This window comes from Heterodontus francisci, chromosome 17 (assembly GCF_036365525.1).
Source record: "Heterodontus francisci isolate sHetFra1 chromosome 17, sHetFra1.hap1, whole genome shotgun sequence".
NCBI lineage: Eukaryota > Metazoa > Chordata > Chondrichthyes > Heterodontiformes > Heterodontidae > Heterodontus > Heterodontus francisci.
In genome coordinates, this window is record NC_090387.1 from 8508581 (window position 1) to 8525796 (window position 17216).

At 42.5% G+C, this 17216-nt stretch overlaps 1 protein-coding gene across 3 annotated transcripts in view; it reads left to right on the top strand.

Moving 5' to 3' along the window:
• cdh11 (cadherin 11, type 2, OB-cadherin (osteoblast)) overlaps positions 1-17216 on the top strand; it is a 195849-nt gene that overhangs the window by 98315 nt on the left and 80318 nt on the right. For all 3 annotated transcript variants that reach the window (XM_068049075.1, XM_068049074.1, XM_068049076.1), the window contains 2 exons: positions 5645-6078; positions 15687-15981. In XM_068049075.1, the coding sequence (XP_067905176.1) occupies positions 5851-6078; positions 15687-15981 (523 nt within the window). In that variant the 5' untranslated portion in view covers positions 5645-5850. The remainder of the gene's footprint in view (positions 1-5644; positions 6079-15686; positions 15982-17216) is intronic.

Here is a 17216-nt window from a genome sequence, read left to right on the forward strand (position 1 = left end):
TGTAGAGGGAGCTTTACTCTGTATCTAACCCCCTTTTTTCTTTTTTTTGGCTTTGCTCTGTATCTAACCCCCATGCTGTACCTGTCCTGGGAGTGTTTGATGGGGGACAGTGTAGAGGGAGCTTTACTCCGTATCTAACCCCGTGCTGTACCTGTCCTGGGAGTGTTTGATGGGACAGTGTAGAGGGAGCTTTACTCTGTATCTAACCCCGTTTTTTTTCTTTTATTTATTTATGTTTTTTTCTTTTTTTTCCTTTTGGAGTGTTTGATGGGGACAGTGTAGAGGGAGCTTTACTCTGTATCTAACCCCCATGCTGTACCTGTCCTGGGAGTGTTTGATGGGGGACAGTGTAGAGGGAGCTTTACTCTGTATCTAACCCAGTGCTGTACCTGTCCTGGGAGTGTTTGATGAGGACAGTGTAGCGGGAGCTTTACTCTGTATCTAACCCCTTTTTTTTAGCTGACCCCGTTTTTTTTCTTGTTTTTTTTCAGGAAGCCTAGGCCCCTTTTTATATATTTTGTATCGAGGGGGTATCTAACCCCCGTTGTTTTTTTTTACTCTGTATCTAACCTCCGTACTGTACCTGTCCTGGGAGTGTTTGATGGGGACAGTGTAGAGGGAGCTTTACTCTGTATCTAACCCTGTGCTGTACCTGTCTTGGGAGTGTTTGATGGGGACAGTGTAGAGGGAGCTTTACTCTGTATCTAACCCTGTTTTATTCCCCATTTTTTTTACTCTGCATCTAACCCATTTTGTTTGATGGGGAAAGGTATAGAGGGAACTTTACTCTGTATCTAACCCCTTTTTTTTACCCCCGTGATGTACCTGCCCTGGGAGTGTTTAATGGGGACAGTGTAGAGGGAGCATTGCTCTGTATCTAACCTGCTTTTTTTCAGTAATTTCTCATGTAGTGTCCCAGTTGCTTTCTTTGCTTTTGATTCCTAAATTTCCTCTCGCTTGATTTGGTGTTAATTTACATCAATCATATTTTGGTGAAAGCATGACAACTGATGTATGCATAGGGAATTCAAGTACCTGCCGTGGAACCAGTCCTTGCAGACATTGCACTTAATCATGAAGTGCCCAGCATCGAAGGCTCTATGTGTGTAGACTAGAGTCCTGACAGTGATCATTTTATACGTTTATATAAATATTGTATATTTTACAATAATTAATCACTCAGGACCTTCCTGGTCTCTGCATCTCAGCTGCTCTCTGGATAAACTTGCAGCAAGTATTTCAACGTGTAAATCAGGACTCTAGGTAATGTATTATTTTTTCTGAGCCTTTGGGCAATTGCTGTGTTTATTTTAAGCAATACAGATACTGGTACAGTGTGGCACAACCTGTATGGGCACAACTCGGTGGGTTTTTGTTCAACTCGTGACCAAACAATCACTGACTTCGTGGCTCCAATCTTCATCTTTTTAAACAACCTTTCAAGTCCGATTACAGTTTTTGTTGCTTATCTGCACAAACTGAAAAAATGAAAAACGGATTTGGAATCGGAAGGTAGGTAAAGTGAACATTCCGGAAAAGGCCTGCTCAGGTAGGGAAAAAGAACCCGACCGAACCACTGAGCCCGACCCGGCCTGAGCCCGAGCCCGACTCGACCCAACCCAACCTGAGCCTGATCATCCCTTTACTTACCTTCCTGACACCGAACTTGCAGGAAGCTGCAGCGCATGCGCGAAGACGTCATAGTGACGTCACTCGCTCACTGCGCAGACTCTGTTTTGTCCCGGACTCCCAGCTCAGGTAACTTTTTTCAAATTCAATACTTACCAGTAGAGCACTTACTGTGTGTGTCCAGCCTGACCCGACCTGAGCCCGACCCGGTTTCGGCCCCTCCCGATCCCGAAAGCTGGACCTGGAAGATGGTTCAGACCCAACCCGATCCCAACGCATGCTGTCGGGTCCCGTTGGGTTCGGGTCGGGTGGCACGCCTTTAGATTCCGGGGGTCGGGCTCATGTTGGGTCGGGCGGGGAAAAATGGAAGGACTCGGCCCGGGTCGGGCTCGGGTCCGATATGGTCCTGGCGCTTTCGGGTCTGTTTTTTCTTTCCTTTACCGTGCTGTATATGCCTTGGGATTGTTTAATGCTGATACTGTGTCCATCAAATGAAGAGTGCTGACTCCTGAGGATTAACATCCTTCACTCACACAACAAAAACCTACAAATAAAAATACGTAAAATAAGAATCACAAGAAATTGCATTTTGGGTCTTTCTGAATCTTAAATGTTTTGGAGCTGGAACTGGAGTCCTGAGAGAATGTTAATGAAATATTTGGCCTGGTGTACAGCTTGGTTTGGGACAGGACAATTGAGAGGCAAAGATGTTTCCATAGAACCCGGCTGGGGATTTCTGAACATGAGACACTGTGTATCCTGGGTTGATTATTGCCTTGAGCATTGTCAAATGTGAGGTTTGCAAAAAATGGTTGAAAATTAGATCTGACCAAACATTGAGTATTTAAAGGAGTTTTACCTTCCTTCAAGGGGGGAAGTAGAAGAAACAAGGGGCAATGGTAACAGCTTAAAGGCTTTACCTTATACTTGTTGTGATCTGGAATGCGCTGCCTGAAAGGGCAGTGGAAGCAGATTCAACAGTAACTTTCAAAAAGGAATTGGATATATAACTGAAGGAGAAACGTTTGTAAGGCTATGGGGAAAGAGGAAGGGGGAGTTAGATTCATTGGATACCTCTTTCAGAGAGCTGGCACAGACAGAATGGCCAAGTAGCTTCCATCTGTGCTATATCATTCTATAATTCTATGAACATAGGAGCAGGAGCAGGCCATTCAGCCCCTCAAGCCTGCTCCACCATTCATTGAGATTCATGACTGATCTGTATGTAAACTCCATCTACCTGCCTTCATTCCACAAGCTGTAACACGGCAGCTGACTGAAAGATCTCCTGAATCCTCATCACCTCCACTTGAAGACCTTTGCTCCAACTGCTCTGAGGAATATTCAAAACTGTTTGGTTCCTTATAAAAATCATCTTATTTGTTGTAAACACCCAAATTAAAATGCTAGCCTTATGAAATATTACTGACTAGTCTAGTTTACTTACATTTGAAATCTCTCGTTTGTCAATAAGGATGAGAAGAGTAGATCTTTAGTTTAGTTTAATTTAGAGATACAGCACTGAAACAGGCCCTTCGGCCCACCGAGTCTGTGCCGACCATCAACCACCCATTTATACTAATCCTACACTAATCCCATATTCCTACCACATCCCCACCTGTCCTTATATTTCCCTACCACCTACCTATACTAGGGGCAATTTATAATGGCCAATTTACCTACCAACCTGCAAGTCTTTTGGCTTGTGGGACGAAACCTGAGCACCTGGAGGAAACCCATGCAGACACAGGGAGAACTTGCAAACTCCACACAGGCAGTACCCAGAATTGAACCCGGGTCGCTGGAGCTGTGAGGCTGCGGTGCTAACCACTGCGCCACTGTGCCACCCAACAACAACAACAAATTGCATTTATGCAGCACCTTTAATGTCATAAAATGTCCCAAGGCACTCCACAAGTGTGTTTCCGATCAACAATTAGCACATAAGCCGGTATTAGGACAGCTGACCAAAAACTTGATCAAGAGGTTATTTTTAAGGTGTGTTTCAAAGGAGACAGAGAGAGTGACGTGGAGAGACAGAGAGGTTTACAAAGGGAATGCCAAAGCTTCGGACCTGGAGGACTGAAGGCAAGACCACCAATGGTGGAGCGATTAAAATTAGGGACAAACTAGAGGCCAGATTTGCGGTAGCGCAGAGATCTTAGAGAATTGTAGGGCTGGGGGAGGTTACAGATATAGGGTGATATAATTTAGCAATACTAACTGACACTCTAGTGCAGTCATGAAGGAATGCTCAACAGTCAGAGGTGCTGCCTTTTGGGTGAGACCACTGTCTGCTCTCTCAGGTGGATATAAAAGATTTTAGGGCACTATACAATGCAGCAACCTTTTCTTCCCCCAGAGTTAAGAAAACTGAAGGTGTGGACTGTATTTATTTCACGCTGTTCAATGGAAAATGCTTATTATTAATGTTGGCTTAGAAAATCTCTGTAGACTGGAAAGAAGGAGGAATAGATTAGATTAGATTAGAGATACAGCACTGAAACAGGCCCTTCGGCCCACCGAGTCTGTGCCGAACATCAACCACCCATTTATACTAATCCTACACTAATCCCATATTCCTACCAAACATCCCCACCTGTCCCTATATTTCCCTACCACCTACCTATACTAGTGACAATTTATAATGGCCAATTTACCTATCAACCTGCAAGTCTTTTGGCTTGTGGGAGGAAACCGGAGCACCCGGAGAAAACCCACGCAGACACAGGGAGAACTTGCAAACTCCACACAGGCAGTACCCGGAATCGAACCCGGGTCCCTGGAGCTGTGAGGCTGCAGTGCTAACCACTGCGCCACTGTGCCGCCCCTAATAGATTCTCTTTCATTTCAGTATCATCTCCAACACCTTTATCTCACTGTCTACATCAGTTCCATGCGTATGAAGGAAAACATTTGCTTTGATGGCTTGAAGTTACGAAATTAATCATGTTCCAAGAATTTTACAGGCCAATTAATAGCAAGATAGCAAATCCATCAGCCCTGGTGTGTGTGTGTGTGCTTGTGTTGTGCAGGAGTCAGTTGGCTATCGTGGACACGATTTTGCGATCAGCTGCAAATGAAGGGTGCGAGTTGTCCATTGCAATTACATTTGCTCACTAACTATGAGCTTTTATGCTGGAATATTCCGTGATTAAGGAGTCAAAATAACATGCTACCCTTTACAGGGGACCTGGGACATGTGTGAACACATCAAGTGACTGTGTGTCTCTTTTAATCAGATTGAAAAATCCTTACTGAGGCATGCAGAGTCTGGACCAGGAAGTTAAAGTTAGAACAGTTAATTCTTTAAAATCATGTACAGAATGCAAAATAAAGAGAGGGAAAGAAAGACAGGATTAAGAGAAAGAGGCAGAGGACAGAAACAGAAAGGGACAGAACTTTTAAAAAAGGGTTTTTATTTTCTTTATATCACCAACACCTTTTAAAATCTGAAGGAATGAGACTCCATACTTGTAAAAAGTAAATTTTCAGTGTTGGAGAGGTTGTGTGGCAGTAATTAAGATTGATCATGGGGTTAAAAATGCACTTACACTGGAATAGACAAACCCTAACATTTTCTGGCCTGTTTAGTGGGTATTCAGTGGGTTTGTATTGCAACTTTGCACCATTCCTTGCGTTTCAATGCTGAGTCACTTGACTAGATACTGTTACTGTTAAGCTTCTGGAGAGGTAGGGCATGTCGGACAGAACATCCTGATTTTTCTGTTTAACTGTGCATGTGTGGATACCAGAAGTTGCTGACTGATTTCCTCCTTAGTAACGGAAATAGCCTCACCATTATTCTCACCACAATATCCATACCATTATGACATTCAATCCTGATATTGTGGCCCTATTTCTTTTTTGGATGAGTGACCTTAGCTCATAAGGAATGCTGTAAAAACGAAAAGTTTTGGACTACATCTCAGTTCATTTGTAGAGTGGAAGATTAACTGTTGCTCCTTCAGGGAAGGCCTAACAATCTGATTTCTCTTTTTTTGTGATCTTGTAGGTGATAAAGTTTGGAAGTCCTGGCCTGCAGACTGGCAATGAACCACCGAGCAAGCAACAAGGCATCTCAATGAAGGAACACTGATAGTAAATCCCCTGCTCAGTCCAGAGTTAGGGCTGTTTGGTGGCTATTGGACCAGCTGGTGATTGAGCCTGGCCCAACAAACCAAAAATAAAACAAATAAAACAACACAAATTGGAAGCGCGATGAAGCAAGACTTTTATTTACATTTTTTTCTGGTGTGCTTGAGCATTGTCCATTGGAGTCACCCTGCCCTTGCAAGAAATTCCACTGGCTCCCGGGCATCGACTCGACCTCGTCATGGAATGGGTGTCAAAGGTCAAGTGCTTCACAGATCCAAGAGAGGCTGGGTGTGGAATCAGTTCTTTGTAATAGAGGAGTATACAGGCCCCGATCCTGTGCTTGTGGGCAGGGTAAGACTACTTGTCCATCGATTTTTCTTATAAGAACATGAGAAATTGAAGCAGGAGGAGGCCATTCAGCCCCTACCATTCAATAAGATCATGGCTGATCTTCTACCTCAACTTCACCTTCCTGCCCTATCCCCATATCCCTTGGTTCCCTTAGTGCTCAAAAATCCATCAATATCTGTCTCGAATATGCTGACTGACTGAGCATCCATAGCTCTCTGGAGAATTCCAAAGCTTCACAACCCTTTGAGTGAACAAATTTCTCCTCATCTCAGTCCTAAATGGCTAACCCCTATCCTGAAACTGTGACCCCTCATTCTAGACTCTCCAGCCAGGGAAAACAACCTCACAGCATCTAACCTGTCAAACCCCTTAAGAATTCTATATGTTTTGATTAGATCAGCCCTCACTCTTCTAAACTAATCTACTCAATCTGTCCTCATGGAACAGTCCCCTCATTCCAGGAATCAGTCTAGTGAACCTTTGTTGCACTCTCTCTACGGCAAGTATATCCTTCCTTAGTTAAAGAGACCAGAATTGTATACAGAGCTCCAGGTGTGCTCCATCAAATTCCTATAAAATTGGAGCAAGACTTAATTACTCTTTAACTCAAATCTTTTTGTAATAAAGACTAACATGCCATTTGCCTTCCTAATTGCTTTCTGTACCTGCATGTTAACTTTTTGTAACTCGTGTACAGGGACACCCATACCAACATTTTCCAGTCTCTCACCGTCTTAAAAAAAAAATCTGCTTTTGTATTTTTCCTACCAAAGTGGATAACTTCACGGTTCTCCACATTCTATTCCGTCTGCCACTTTTTTGCCCAGTATCTAAACCCATTTGCAGCTTCTTTGCGTACTCCTTACAACTTACTTTTCTACCTAACTTCGTATCAACAGCAACCTTGGATACAGTACACTCGGTCTCCTCATCTAAGTAATTGATACAGATTGTAAAAAGCTGAGGCCCAAGTACTGATTCTCACGGTACCCCACTACTTTCAGTCTGCCAAAATGGAAACAATCAATTTAGTCCTACTCTCTGTTTTCTGTCTGTTAACCAACTCTGAATCCATGTTGATATATTACCCTCATTTCCATAAGCCTTAATTCTGTGTAATAACCTCTTGTGTGACACCTTATCAAATGCTTTTTGAAAATACAAATACACTACATCCTCTGATTCCCTCTTATCAATCCTAATAGCTACAACCTCAAAAACTCTGTAACAGATTCATCCAACACGATTTTCCTTTCATAAATCCGTGTTGACTCTATATGTGTCTAATTATATTGTGATTTTCCAAATGCCCTGTTACCACATCCCTAATAATAGATTCTAGCATCTTCCCGATGACTGATGTCAGGCCTTGTTTTCTCTCTCCCTCCTTTCTTGAGTAGCAAGGTTACATTTGCTACTTCCCAATCCACGGAGACCATTGCTGAATCTAGGGAATTCTGGAAGATCAAAACCAATGCATCCACTATCTCTGTGGTTACCTCTTTTAAACGTTAAGATGTAGGTCATCAAGTCGAGAGCATTTGCTGTCCCGTTAATTTCTCCAATAATATTTCTTTATTACTACTAATTTCTTTCAGGTGAGACGTTAAACTGAGGCCCCATCTACCTTCTCAGGTGAACATAAAAGATTCCATGACAATATTTCGAAGAAGAGCAGGAGAATTATCTCTGGTGTTCTAGTTAATATTTTTTCCTCGAGCAAAATCAGAAAAAAACAGATTATCTGGTCATTTTCACATTGCTGTTTGTGGGAGCTTATTGTGCGAAAATTGGCTGCTGTGTTTCCTACATGATAATAGTGGCTATATTTCAAAAATACTTAATTGGCTGTGAAGCACTTTGGGACATTCTGAGGTCTTGAAAGGTGTTATATAAATGTTTTCTTTTTTTTTTCTTTAAGTTCCACATTCTTACTAGACCCTTGGCTGCCCATTATTTCCAGAATGTTTTATGTGTCTTCTACCGTGAAGACCGATACAAAATAATTGTTTAATATCTCTGCCATTTCTTTATTCCCCATTATAATTTCTCAAAACCACAAGCAATGTTATTAAAAACAAAGGCCGTTTTAAATAAAAGCAAAAAGCAAAAAATGTACTGTGGAGGCTGGGAGGCTGAAATAAAAACTGGAAAACACCCGACCGGTCAGGCAGCATCGCTGGAGAGAGAGAGAAACATGAGTTAACATTTCAGGTCAATGAGCCTTTGTCAGAACTGGAAGATGTTAACAACGAACAGCTTTAAAGTGCATTCAGAGCCAGGGAAAGAGGGAAGCGGGCAACTGGGAAAGAGCAAAAGAGAGGTCTTTGGTAGGGTACTGTTTACCCATGACATAATTGAATGGTGGAACAGACTCAAGCGACAGATGGCCTACTCTTGACCTTATGTTCCGAGGGAAGGATTTAGCCCCTCGAGCTTGTTTCATCATTCAATGCAATCATGGATGATCCATATCTCAAGTCCATATACCTGGATTGGCTCGACATCCCTTAATAACCTGTCTAGCAAATATTAATCAATCTCAGATTTAAACTTATTAATTAAGCTGAAACCTACTGTTTTTGTGGGAGTTTCACCCTTTGCGTGAAGAAGTGTTTCCTAACTTCTCTCCTGCATGGCCTGGCTCTCATTTTAAGGTTATGTCCCCCAGTGCATACTCCGCCACTAGTGGAAAAAGATTTCTCTCTATTTGCCCCATCACTTCCTTTCAAATTCCCCAAAACCTCAATCAAATCACCAAAATGACAACAGGGATGATGATGCATACAAAATGATGTGATAATGAGACAGGTCTGGAGGAGGTGTAAATGGTTACAGCAGAATAACAGAAGTGGAGAGAAGCATGGAAAGTCTGGCAAAGAGGACAAGTTCTCCCATGGCCAGAGAATGTGATGCAGAATTTCAGGTAAACCCCGCAGGGGTATAGATCAGCACAGTGGCGCAGTGGTTAGCACTGCAGCCTCACAGCTCCAGCGACCTGGGTTCAATTCTGGGTACTGCCTCTGCGGAGTTTGCAAATTCTCCCTGTGACCGCGTGGGTTTCCTTCGGGCGCTCCGGTTTCCTCCCACAGCCAAAGACTTGCAGGTTGATAGGTGAATTGGCCATTGTAAATTGCCCCTAGTATAGGTAGGTGGTAGGGGAATTGAGGAAAGGTGGGGATAGGGTAGGAATATGGGATTAATGTAGGATTAGTATAAATGGGTAGCTGATGGTCAGCACAGGCTCAGTGGGCCGAAGGGCCTGTTTCAGTGCTGTAACTCTAAATAAATTAGTGAAATGCTGACAGAAGATCACCAGCCCATACTGCCAGTAGCTCTGATGCAGCCATCCTCCATTCCCAGCAGCTGCTGTTAGGAATATAGGAACAGTAGTAGGCCATTCAGCTCCTTGGGCCTGTTCCTCCATTGAACTAGTTCATGGATGATTTACCTGTTTGGTTCATATCCCTTAATATCAAACAAAAATCTCAGTTTTGACATTTTCAGTTGATCTCCAGCCTCCACAGCTTTTTGGGGGAGAGAGTTCCAGATTTCCACTGCACTTTGTGTGAAGAAGTGCTTCCTGACATCACCCCTGAATGGCCTGACTCTAATTTTAAAGTTGTACCCTTTTGTTCTGGGCTTCCGCCCCCACTAGAGGAAATAGTTTCTCTCTATCGACCCTATCAACACCTTTTGATCATCATAAGTGCCTCAGTTAGATCATCCCTTATTCTTATATACTCAAGGGAATACAAGCCTAGTCCATGCTTTTGTTTCAAACATACAGTAATCCAGAATTACTTTGATTTAATGTAAATATTGCACACATGGTTGGCAAATCACTGTCTCCCAAGCTTTTTTCCGGTGAGTCGCCAGTCAAAAGAACTGAAAATTAACATGGGAGATTTCTCAGAGGTTTGTCAGTGTCAAAAATCAGGAAAACAAGTAAAATGCCCATCTGATCCTACAGCTTAATAGATCTTGGGCAACCAAACTCAGTCATATTGCTTCAACGCACAAACAATGAAGGACAGGAAAAATATCCTCTGGTCCAACCAACCTGTCCCACACCACTGTGGCACTCTCCATTCTACCCAAAAGCTATGTGAGCTCCTGGGAGAGGACAAAAAAAGTGAATTACTGCTAATATCTCTTTAAAAACCTTTCAAATTGGGACAAATATAAGAGTAAATGTTCTGATTTGCTCCTGGCATGGATTTTCACCCCCATGTTCCTTACCCCTTCCCTCGCCATTCCTGTCCCTAGAGTGAATATAGGAAAATTTACCCAATCTAGACCTGGGGACTTACTTGCTTAAAGCATGACTTCCCAATGTGTGTTCACAGCTGCTGAAGTTTAATACCAGGAGCACAGTCCCCAATAGATTGACCCCGAGCAGACTACCCAGAGCTTCAGGGAACAGTGATGGGAGACTTTCAGTCTTGAGTTTGATACCGTATTCACAACCTAATGCTTCACTGGAAAGCAGGAGAGCCATGTCCATCACAGAGATTAGTGGCACCATCTCAGTATGGGAAGAACTTGCATTTCAATATCGCCATTCATGATCTCAGGACATCCCAAAGCACTCTACAGCCAATGAAGTACTTTTACAGTGTAGTCGCTGTTGCAATGTAGGAAATGCAGCAGCTAATTTGTGCACAGGAATCTCCCACAGATAACAATGAGATAATAACCAAATAATCTGATCTTGAGTGGGCAGACAGGGCTTCAGTTTACTGTTTCATCTGAAAAACAGCACCTTCAACAATGCAGCTTTCTCTCAGTTACAGCACTGGTGTACCAGCCTGGATTACATGCTCAAAGTGGAGTGGGACTTGAATTCACAATCTTCTGATTCAGAGGCGAGAGATCTGCCCACTGAGTCACAGCTGACACCTGTACTTAAACCATTGCATATCAGAACCACCTGCTCTAACCCTATTACCCCTGCTCTTCATCTTCAATATTTTTCTACCTTAACTCCTTTTTTTATTCTTTCATGGGATATGGGGGTCTCTGGCAAGGCCAGCCTTTGTTGCCCATCACTAAGTGCCCTTGAACTGAATGGCTTGCTAGGCCACTTCAGAGGGCAGTTAAGAATCAACCACATTGTTGTGAGGCACATATTGACCCAGACCAGGTAAGGACGGCAGATTTCCTTCCCTAAAGGACACCAGATGAGTTTTTACGACAATCGATGATAGTTTCATGGCACCATTACTGAGTTTTGTGGCACCATCACTGAAACTAGCTTTCAATTCCAGATTTCTGTTAATTAATTGAATTTTATTAATTAATTGAATTTTAATGCCGCCAGCTTCCATGGTGGAATTTGAACTCATGACTCCAGGGAATTAGCCCGGGCCTCTGGATTACTAGTCCAGTGATATTACCACAATGCCACTGTCTTTAATGTAATGCATGTACAAGTGGTATAGGGTTACATATTCTGACAACCCTTTGCAGGGAAAAACAAATTCTATCTTTACAATTTTGATACTGATGCTAGGTTATAAAATTGTTTAATAAATCTATTGAAATGGTGAGGAATGGAATCACAGACAAGTGTGTTAACTATTCACACGCTTGTGTTCCACAGTGTAGTTTGAAGAGCATCTCATTACGCAGCAAAAGACAAAGAGCTAGAAAATTGTCTGCACATTTTTTGAGAGTGGGAGTCGTAACTCGTGACCTGCCTGTACCTGTTCTGTTGGAGGTGGGCAGTACGCAACCTTCAATGTCACTACAAGGAATAAATTCACGCACAAGTGTTATCGTGTGATAATAGATACAGTGGAGTTCTCTTATGTAAACGAAAGCCTCTATGATTTCACCAGAGGCATTTCGCAGTCACTGATGAGTGGGTTAACCCATCTTTCATAACGAGCATCTGCTCTCCAATGAGAGAGAGAGACAGAGACAGCAGGAATTATTGGTGCGATGTGTAAAGGCACAATATAAATATAAGTTGTTGTTGTGTGACACTGCGAGAGTTTATAGGCTCATTCATAGTTGAGAACTCAGTCCATCACCTATGTAGTTTTTTTCATGTGTGAAGAAGCTCTCACCAATTCCACAACAGTCTCACGCATACAATCTTTCAGGTACAGAGATTTTGCTGGTAACTTTCACCATTTCTAATACTTGCTGTTTTTAATAGAGATTTTACTGCTCACTGGGATACCCTAACTCCTGCAGAAGGAGACAATATTATTTACATAGAAGATACAGCATTGAAAGAGATCCTTCGGCCCGTGCCAGTATTTATGGTCCACACAAAGCTTCCTCTCATAGAGAGATACAGCACTGAAACAGGCCCTTCGGCCCACCGAGTCTGTGCCAACCATCAACCACCCATTTATACTAATCCTACATTAATCCCATATTCCCTACCACATCCCCACAATTCTCCTACCACCTACCTACACTAGGGGCAATTTACTATGGTCAATTTACCTATCAACCTGCAAGTCTTTGGCTGTGGGAGGAAACCGGAGCACCCGGAGGAAACCCACGCAGTCACAGGGAGAACTTGCAAACTCCGCAGAGGCAGTACCCAGAACCGAACCCGGGTCACTGGAGTTGTGAGGCTGCGGTGCTAACCACTGCGCCACTGTGCTGCCCTCTCAGATTAATGCATCCTTTTTTCTTTGTATACTTATAAAACTTCCTCTTAAGGCCATCTGTACTATTTACCTTGACTATTCCTTCTGGCAACAGGTTCAGCATTCTGGGGTTCTCCTGAATTTCTTATTGGAATTATTACTGACTATTTTATATTTATGATCCCTTGTTTTGAATTGTCCCTCATGTGGAAACAGTTTCTCTACATCTATGCCAGGCTTAGATAAGTTAGAATGTTCCCATTAACTGATAGTACAGGACTAGGGGGCACAGATTGAAGATTTCAGGCAAGAGATGCAGGGGGAATATGAGGAGGAACTTTTTTACACAGTGAGTGGTGATGACCTGGAACTCGCTGCCCACAAGGGTGGTGGAAGTGGAGGCAATCAATGACCTCAAAAAGAAATTGGATGGGCACTTGAAGGAAATAAACTTGCAGGGCAACGGGGATCAACCAGGGGAATGGGACTGACTGGATTGCTCTACAGAGAGACGGCATGGACTTGATGGGCTGAATGGCCTATTTCTCTGCTGTAAATGACTCTGACTCTATGACTCTACCCTTTCAAACTGCTTCATAAAGGATTACTTGTGTTTATCAAGATATCCTAATGGCTTTTGCATAGTGTTAAAGTATGTGGGTGGATACAACTGCCCATTCAGTATACAACAACAACTTGCATTTATGTTGTGTTGTTAACATCGTAAAATATCCCAAACCATTTCACAGGTGTGTTATCAAACAAAATTTGACACTGAGCCACAGAAGGAGATATTAGGGCAGATGGTCAAAGTGTAATGTTTAGGAGAGGTATGTTTAGTGGTGAGGCAGAGAGGTGCAGGGAAAGAATTCCAGAGTTTAAGACCTTGGCAGCTGAAGGCATGACCACCAATGGTGGAGCGATTAAAATTGGAGATGCTCATGAGGCCAGAATTGGAGGAGCACAGGTAACTCGGAAGGTTGTCTGGTTGGAAGAGATTACAGAGAAAAGAGGTGAGGCTATGGGAGGATTTGAAAATAAGGATGACAATTTTAAATTTGAGGTGTTGCTTAACCAGGAGCCAAGGTAGGCCAGCAAGCACAAGGGTGATAGGCGAACAAGAATTAGTGCATGTTAGAGTACCGGGATCAGAGTTTTGGATGATCTAAAGTTAACGAAAGGTAGAAGATTGGAGGCCAGTAGGAGTGCGTTAGAGCAATCACGTCTAGTGGTAACAAAGGCTTGGATGAGGCAAAGAGTCAAATGATAATTTAGCCTTTGATTATTGACTAGAACACATCATGTTTGTTTTCAAAGAGAACTACTGGATTTGTAGCATCCATATGAGCCATGGAAACATCAAGCTTACCATCTCACCTGAAGGTCCCTCAGCTCTGCATTGGAATTACCAGCTGAGATTCAGTGCTGAAGTCTTAGAGTGAGGCTTGAACCCACAAATGTCTGACGCAGACGCTTGCTGACGCACTGATACTTGTGCAACACCAGAAATCACTCAAAAAACTCAAAACCAGCAAAAAAAGGATGATGCACTAACCTTATAATGTTCAGAACAGGAGTAGGTCATTTAGCCTCTTGATAGTGTTCCAATATTCAATTAGGTCATGACTGATTTTTATCTCAATTCTGTTCACCTGCCTTTACTCCATGTCTCTTGATACCTTTACCCAAGGAAAATCTAACAATTTGGAAATCTCCAATTGTCCTCCAGCATCCAACCTTCTGGGGAGAGAGTTCCAGATTTCCACTACCCTTTGTGTGAAAAAATGCTGGCTGATTTCATTCCTGAATCCAGCTCTAATTTTAAGATAAAACCAGAAACTGCTGGAAATATTCAGCAGGTCTGGCAGCATCTGTGGAGAGAGAAACAGAGTTAACGTTTAAGGTCTGGGACCTTTTTTCATTTTCTTTAGTCTAGTTTTAAGATTATGTCCCCTCATTCTTGATTCCTCCACCAGAAGAAATAGATTCTTTGTATCTATCCCATTGAATTCATTTAACATTTTAAACACCTCCCTCAGATCACACCTCAATCTTCTAGAGTCAAGGGAATACAAGCCAAGGTTTTCCAACCTGTCCTTTGTAATTTGACCCTCCATGCCCTGGTATCATTCTGGTGAAGCTGTGCTTAACCCCCACCTAGGCCATTACACCCTTCCTGTGGTGTAGTGCCCAGAACTGAATGCAGTTACACCAGATAGGATCGGAACAAGGCTCCGCACAACTGAGGCATTTCCTCACTTTTGTACTCCAGCCTCCTTGAGATAAAGAAAAAGAGCAAAAAAGGAATGATCGAGAAAAGTGGATAAGTTTAGAGGATTATAATAGATTAATCCTACATGGCATTGCTCTGTGGCCGGCATGTTGATGCAACTTGGCTCTTTTGGCAAGAGGTGATGCCTCAGGTAAAGAGTTGGCATTGAAAATCTCACTTAGACTTGTTAACAGCTCTGGGTGTCAGAACTGGAAAGATAATTCTTTGGTGTTAAAATTAAAGATTCCAGAGTCTGGGAAAGCATGGCCAGATGCTGTATAAAACAATGCGAATAGGGCTGTAAAGAGAAAAGGGAAAAGGACAAATTGTGAATAATTTTAGACATTGGGAATCTCGTTCGTAAGAGTAAAAACAGATAGGTAAAAGAGAAAGAGCAAATTTTAATCTGATCCCTATCCTTTACAAATAATTTTCAGTTTTGTCCAAATGACAGGATTGCTTTATGAAAAAACTTCCTGATGGTGAGACTCCTGCTTTAAAAGGGGTTGTAATGGTGAAACCCGCTCCTTAAATGAGGTTTCTGATGGTGAGACTCTCTCTATAATAGGATCCCTGATGTTAACTCTTTCTAAATGGTCCTGATTGTAAGACTTTCTCTTTAAAAGGGATCCTAATGGTGAGACTCTATAAGGTTATCTATTATCTGGATGGATTGACAGCATGCTCTGATCAGTAATACCCTGGGTGTCTATTTCCCATTGCAGCTCCACACGGATCTGGACAGTGGAGGAGGGAAGATCAGGTACATCCTCTCAGGTGAGGGGGCGGGGACTATTTTTGTTATTGATGAGAAAACAGGGAACATCCACGCAACCAAAACGCTGGATCGGGAGGAGCGCGCAGAGTATACTTTGATGGCACAAGCTGTCGACCGGCTAACGAACAAACCTCTGGAGCCCCCCTCCGAGTTCATTGTGAAAGTCCAGGATATAAATGATAACCCTCCTGAGTTCTTGACTGGACCTCATCACGCTACGGTCCCAGAGAATTCTAATGTGGGTAGGTACCATCAGCATTACTAAAGGTTACAGTGCATATTTGTTCTTTACTCATTCCTATCTGTACCTGTTCATTATTGTACTTATTACAATACTCATTTGTTTCTATATTCAACTGATAGTATAGTCATTCAATATTATAGTCATTTATTACTATACTCCTTAATTATTTATTCATTGCTATATGTATTTGTTAGTATATTTATTCATCACTTCACTCCTTAGTATACTCATTCATTCCTGTACTATTACTTTGCTTATTTGTTATTATACTCCTTTGTTACTGTACTGTACTATTTGTTGCAGTACTCAATCTGATTCATCTTGCTGCTTGACCATCTTCCAGTACTGGCTGAGCAGAAATTTCCTCCAGCTAAATATTGGGAAGATCAAAGCCATTATTTTCAGTCCCCGCCACAATCTCTGTTCCCTAGCCACCAATTCCATCCCTCTCCCCACAACTGTCTGAGGCTCAAACAGAGTGTTTGCAACCTTGGTATCCTTTTTGACTTTTACCTGAGCTTCTAACCTCATTTGCTTCCCATCACCAAGACTTCCATTTCTGTAGCATTATCCAGATCCACCCCTGTTTCCGCTCATCTCCTGCTAAACTCTTATCCATGCCTTTGTTACCTCCAGACTTGACTAATCCAATGCTCCCCTGGCTGGATCTTGTACTATTCGTAAACTTGAGCTCATGCAAAACTCTTCTGTCAGTATACAAACTTTCACAAGTCCCGTTCACCCATCACCCCAAAGCTCACTGATCCACATTGGTTCCCAGTAGAGCAATGACTCAATTTTAATATTTGCATCCTTGTTTTTAAATCTCTCTATGGACTGGTTCCTTCCTACCTCTGTAAACTCCTCCAGTCCTAAAACCCTCTGACATCTTAGTGCTCCTCTAATTCTGACCTCGTACACATCCTCGATTCCCATCACTCCACCATTGAACATTATGCCAATACCCTGAGCTCTGTAATTCCCTCACTTAATCTCTCTGCCTTTCTAAGTTTCCCTCCGCCTTAAAGATGCTGCTTCAAGTCCATCTGGTCATCTGTCCAATATCTCTTTATGTGGCTCGGTGTCTAATTTTGTTTGATAATCACTTCTGTGAAGCACCTTGGGAGGTTGTACTGCATTAAAGGGCTATATAAATGCAAGTTGTTGTTACTCTATTCTTTGTTATTGTACTTGTTTATTTGTCATTCTTTCTGGTATTTATTTGTTGCTGTA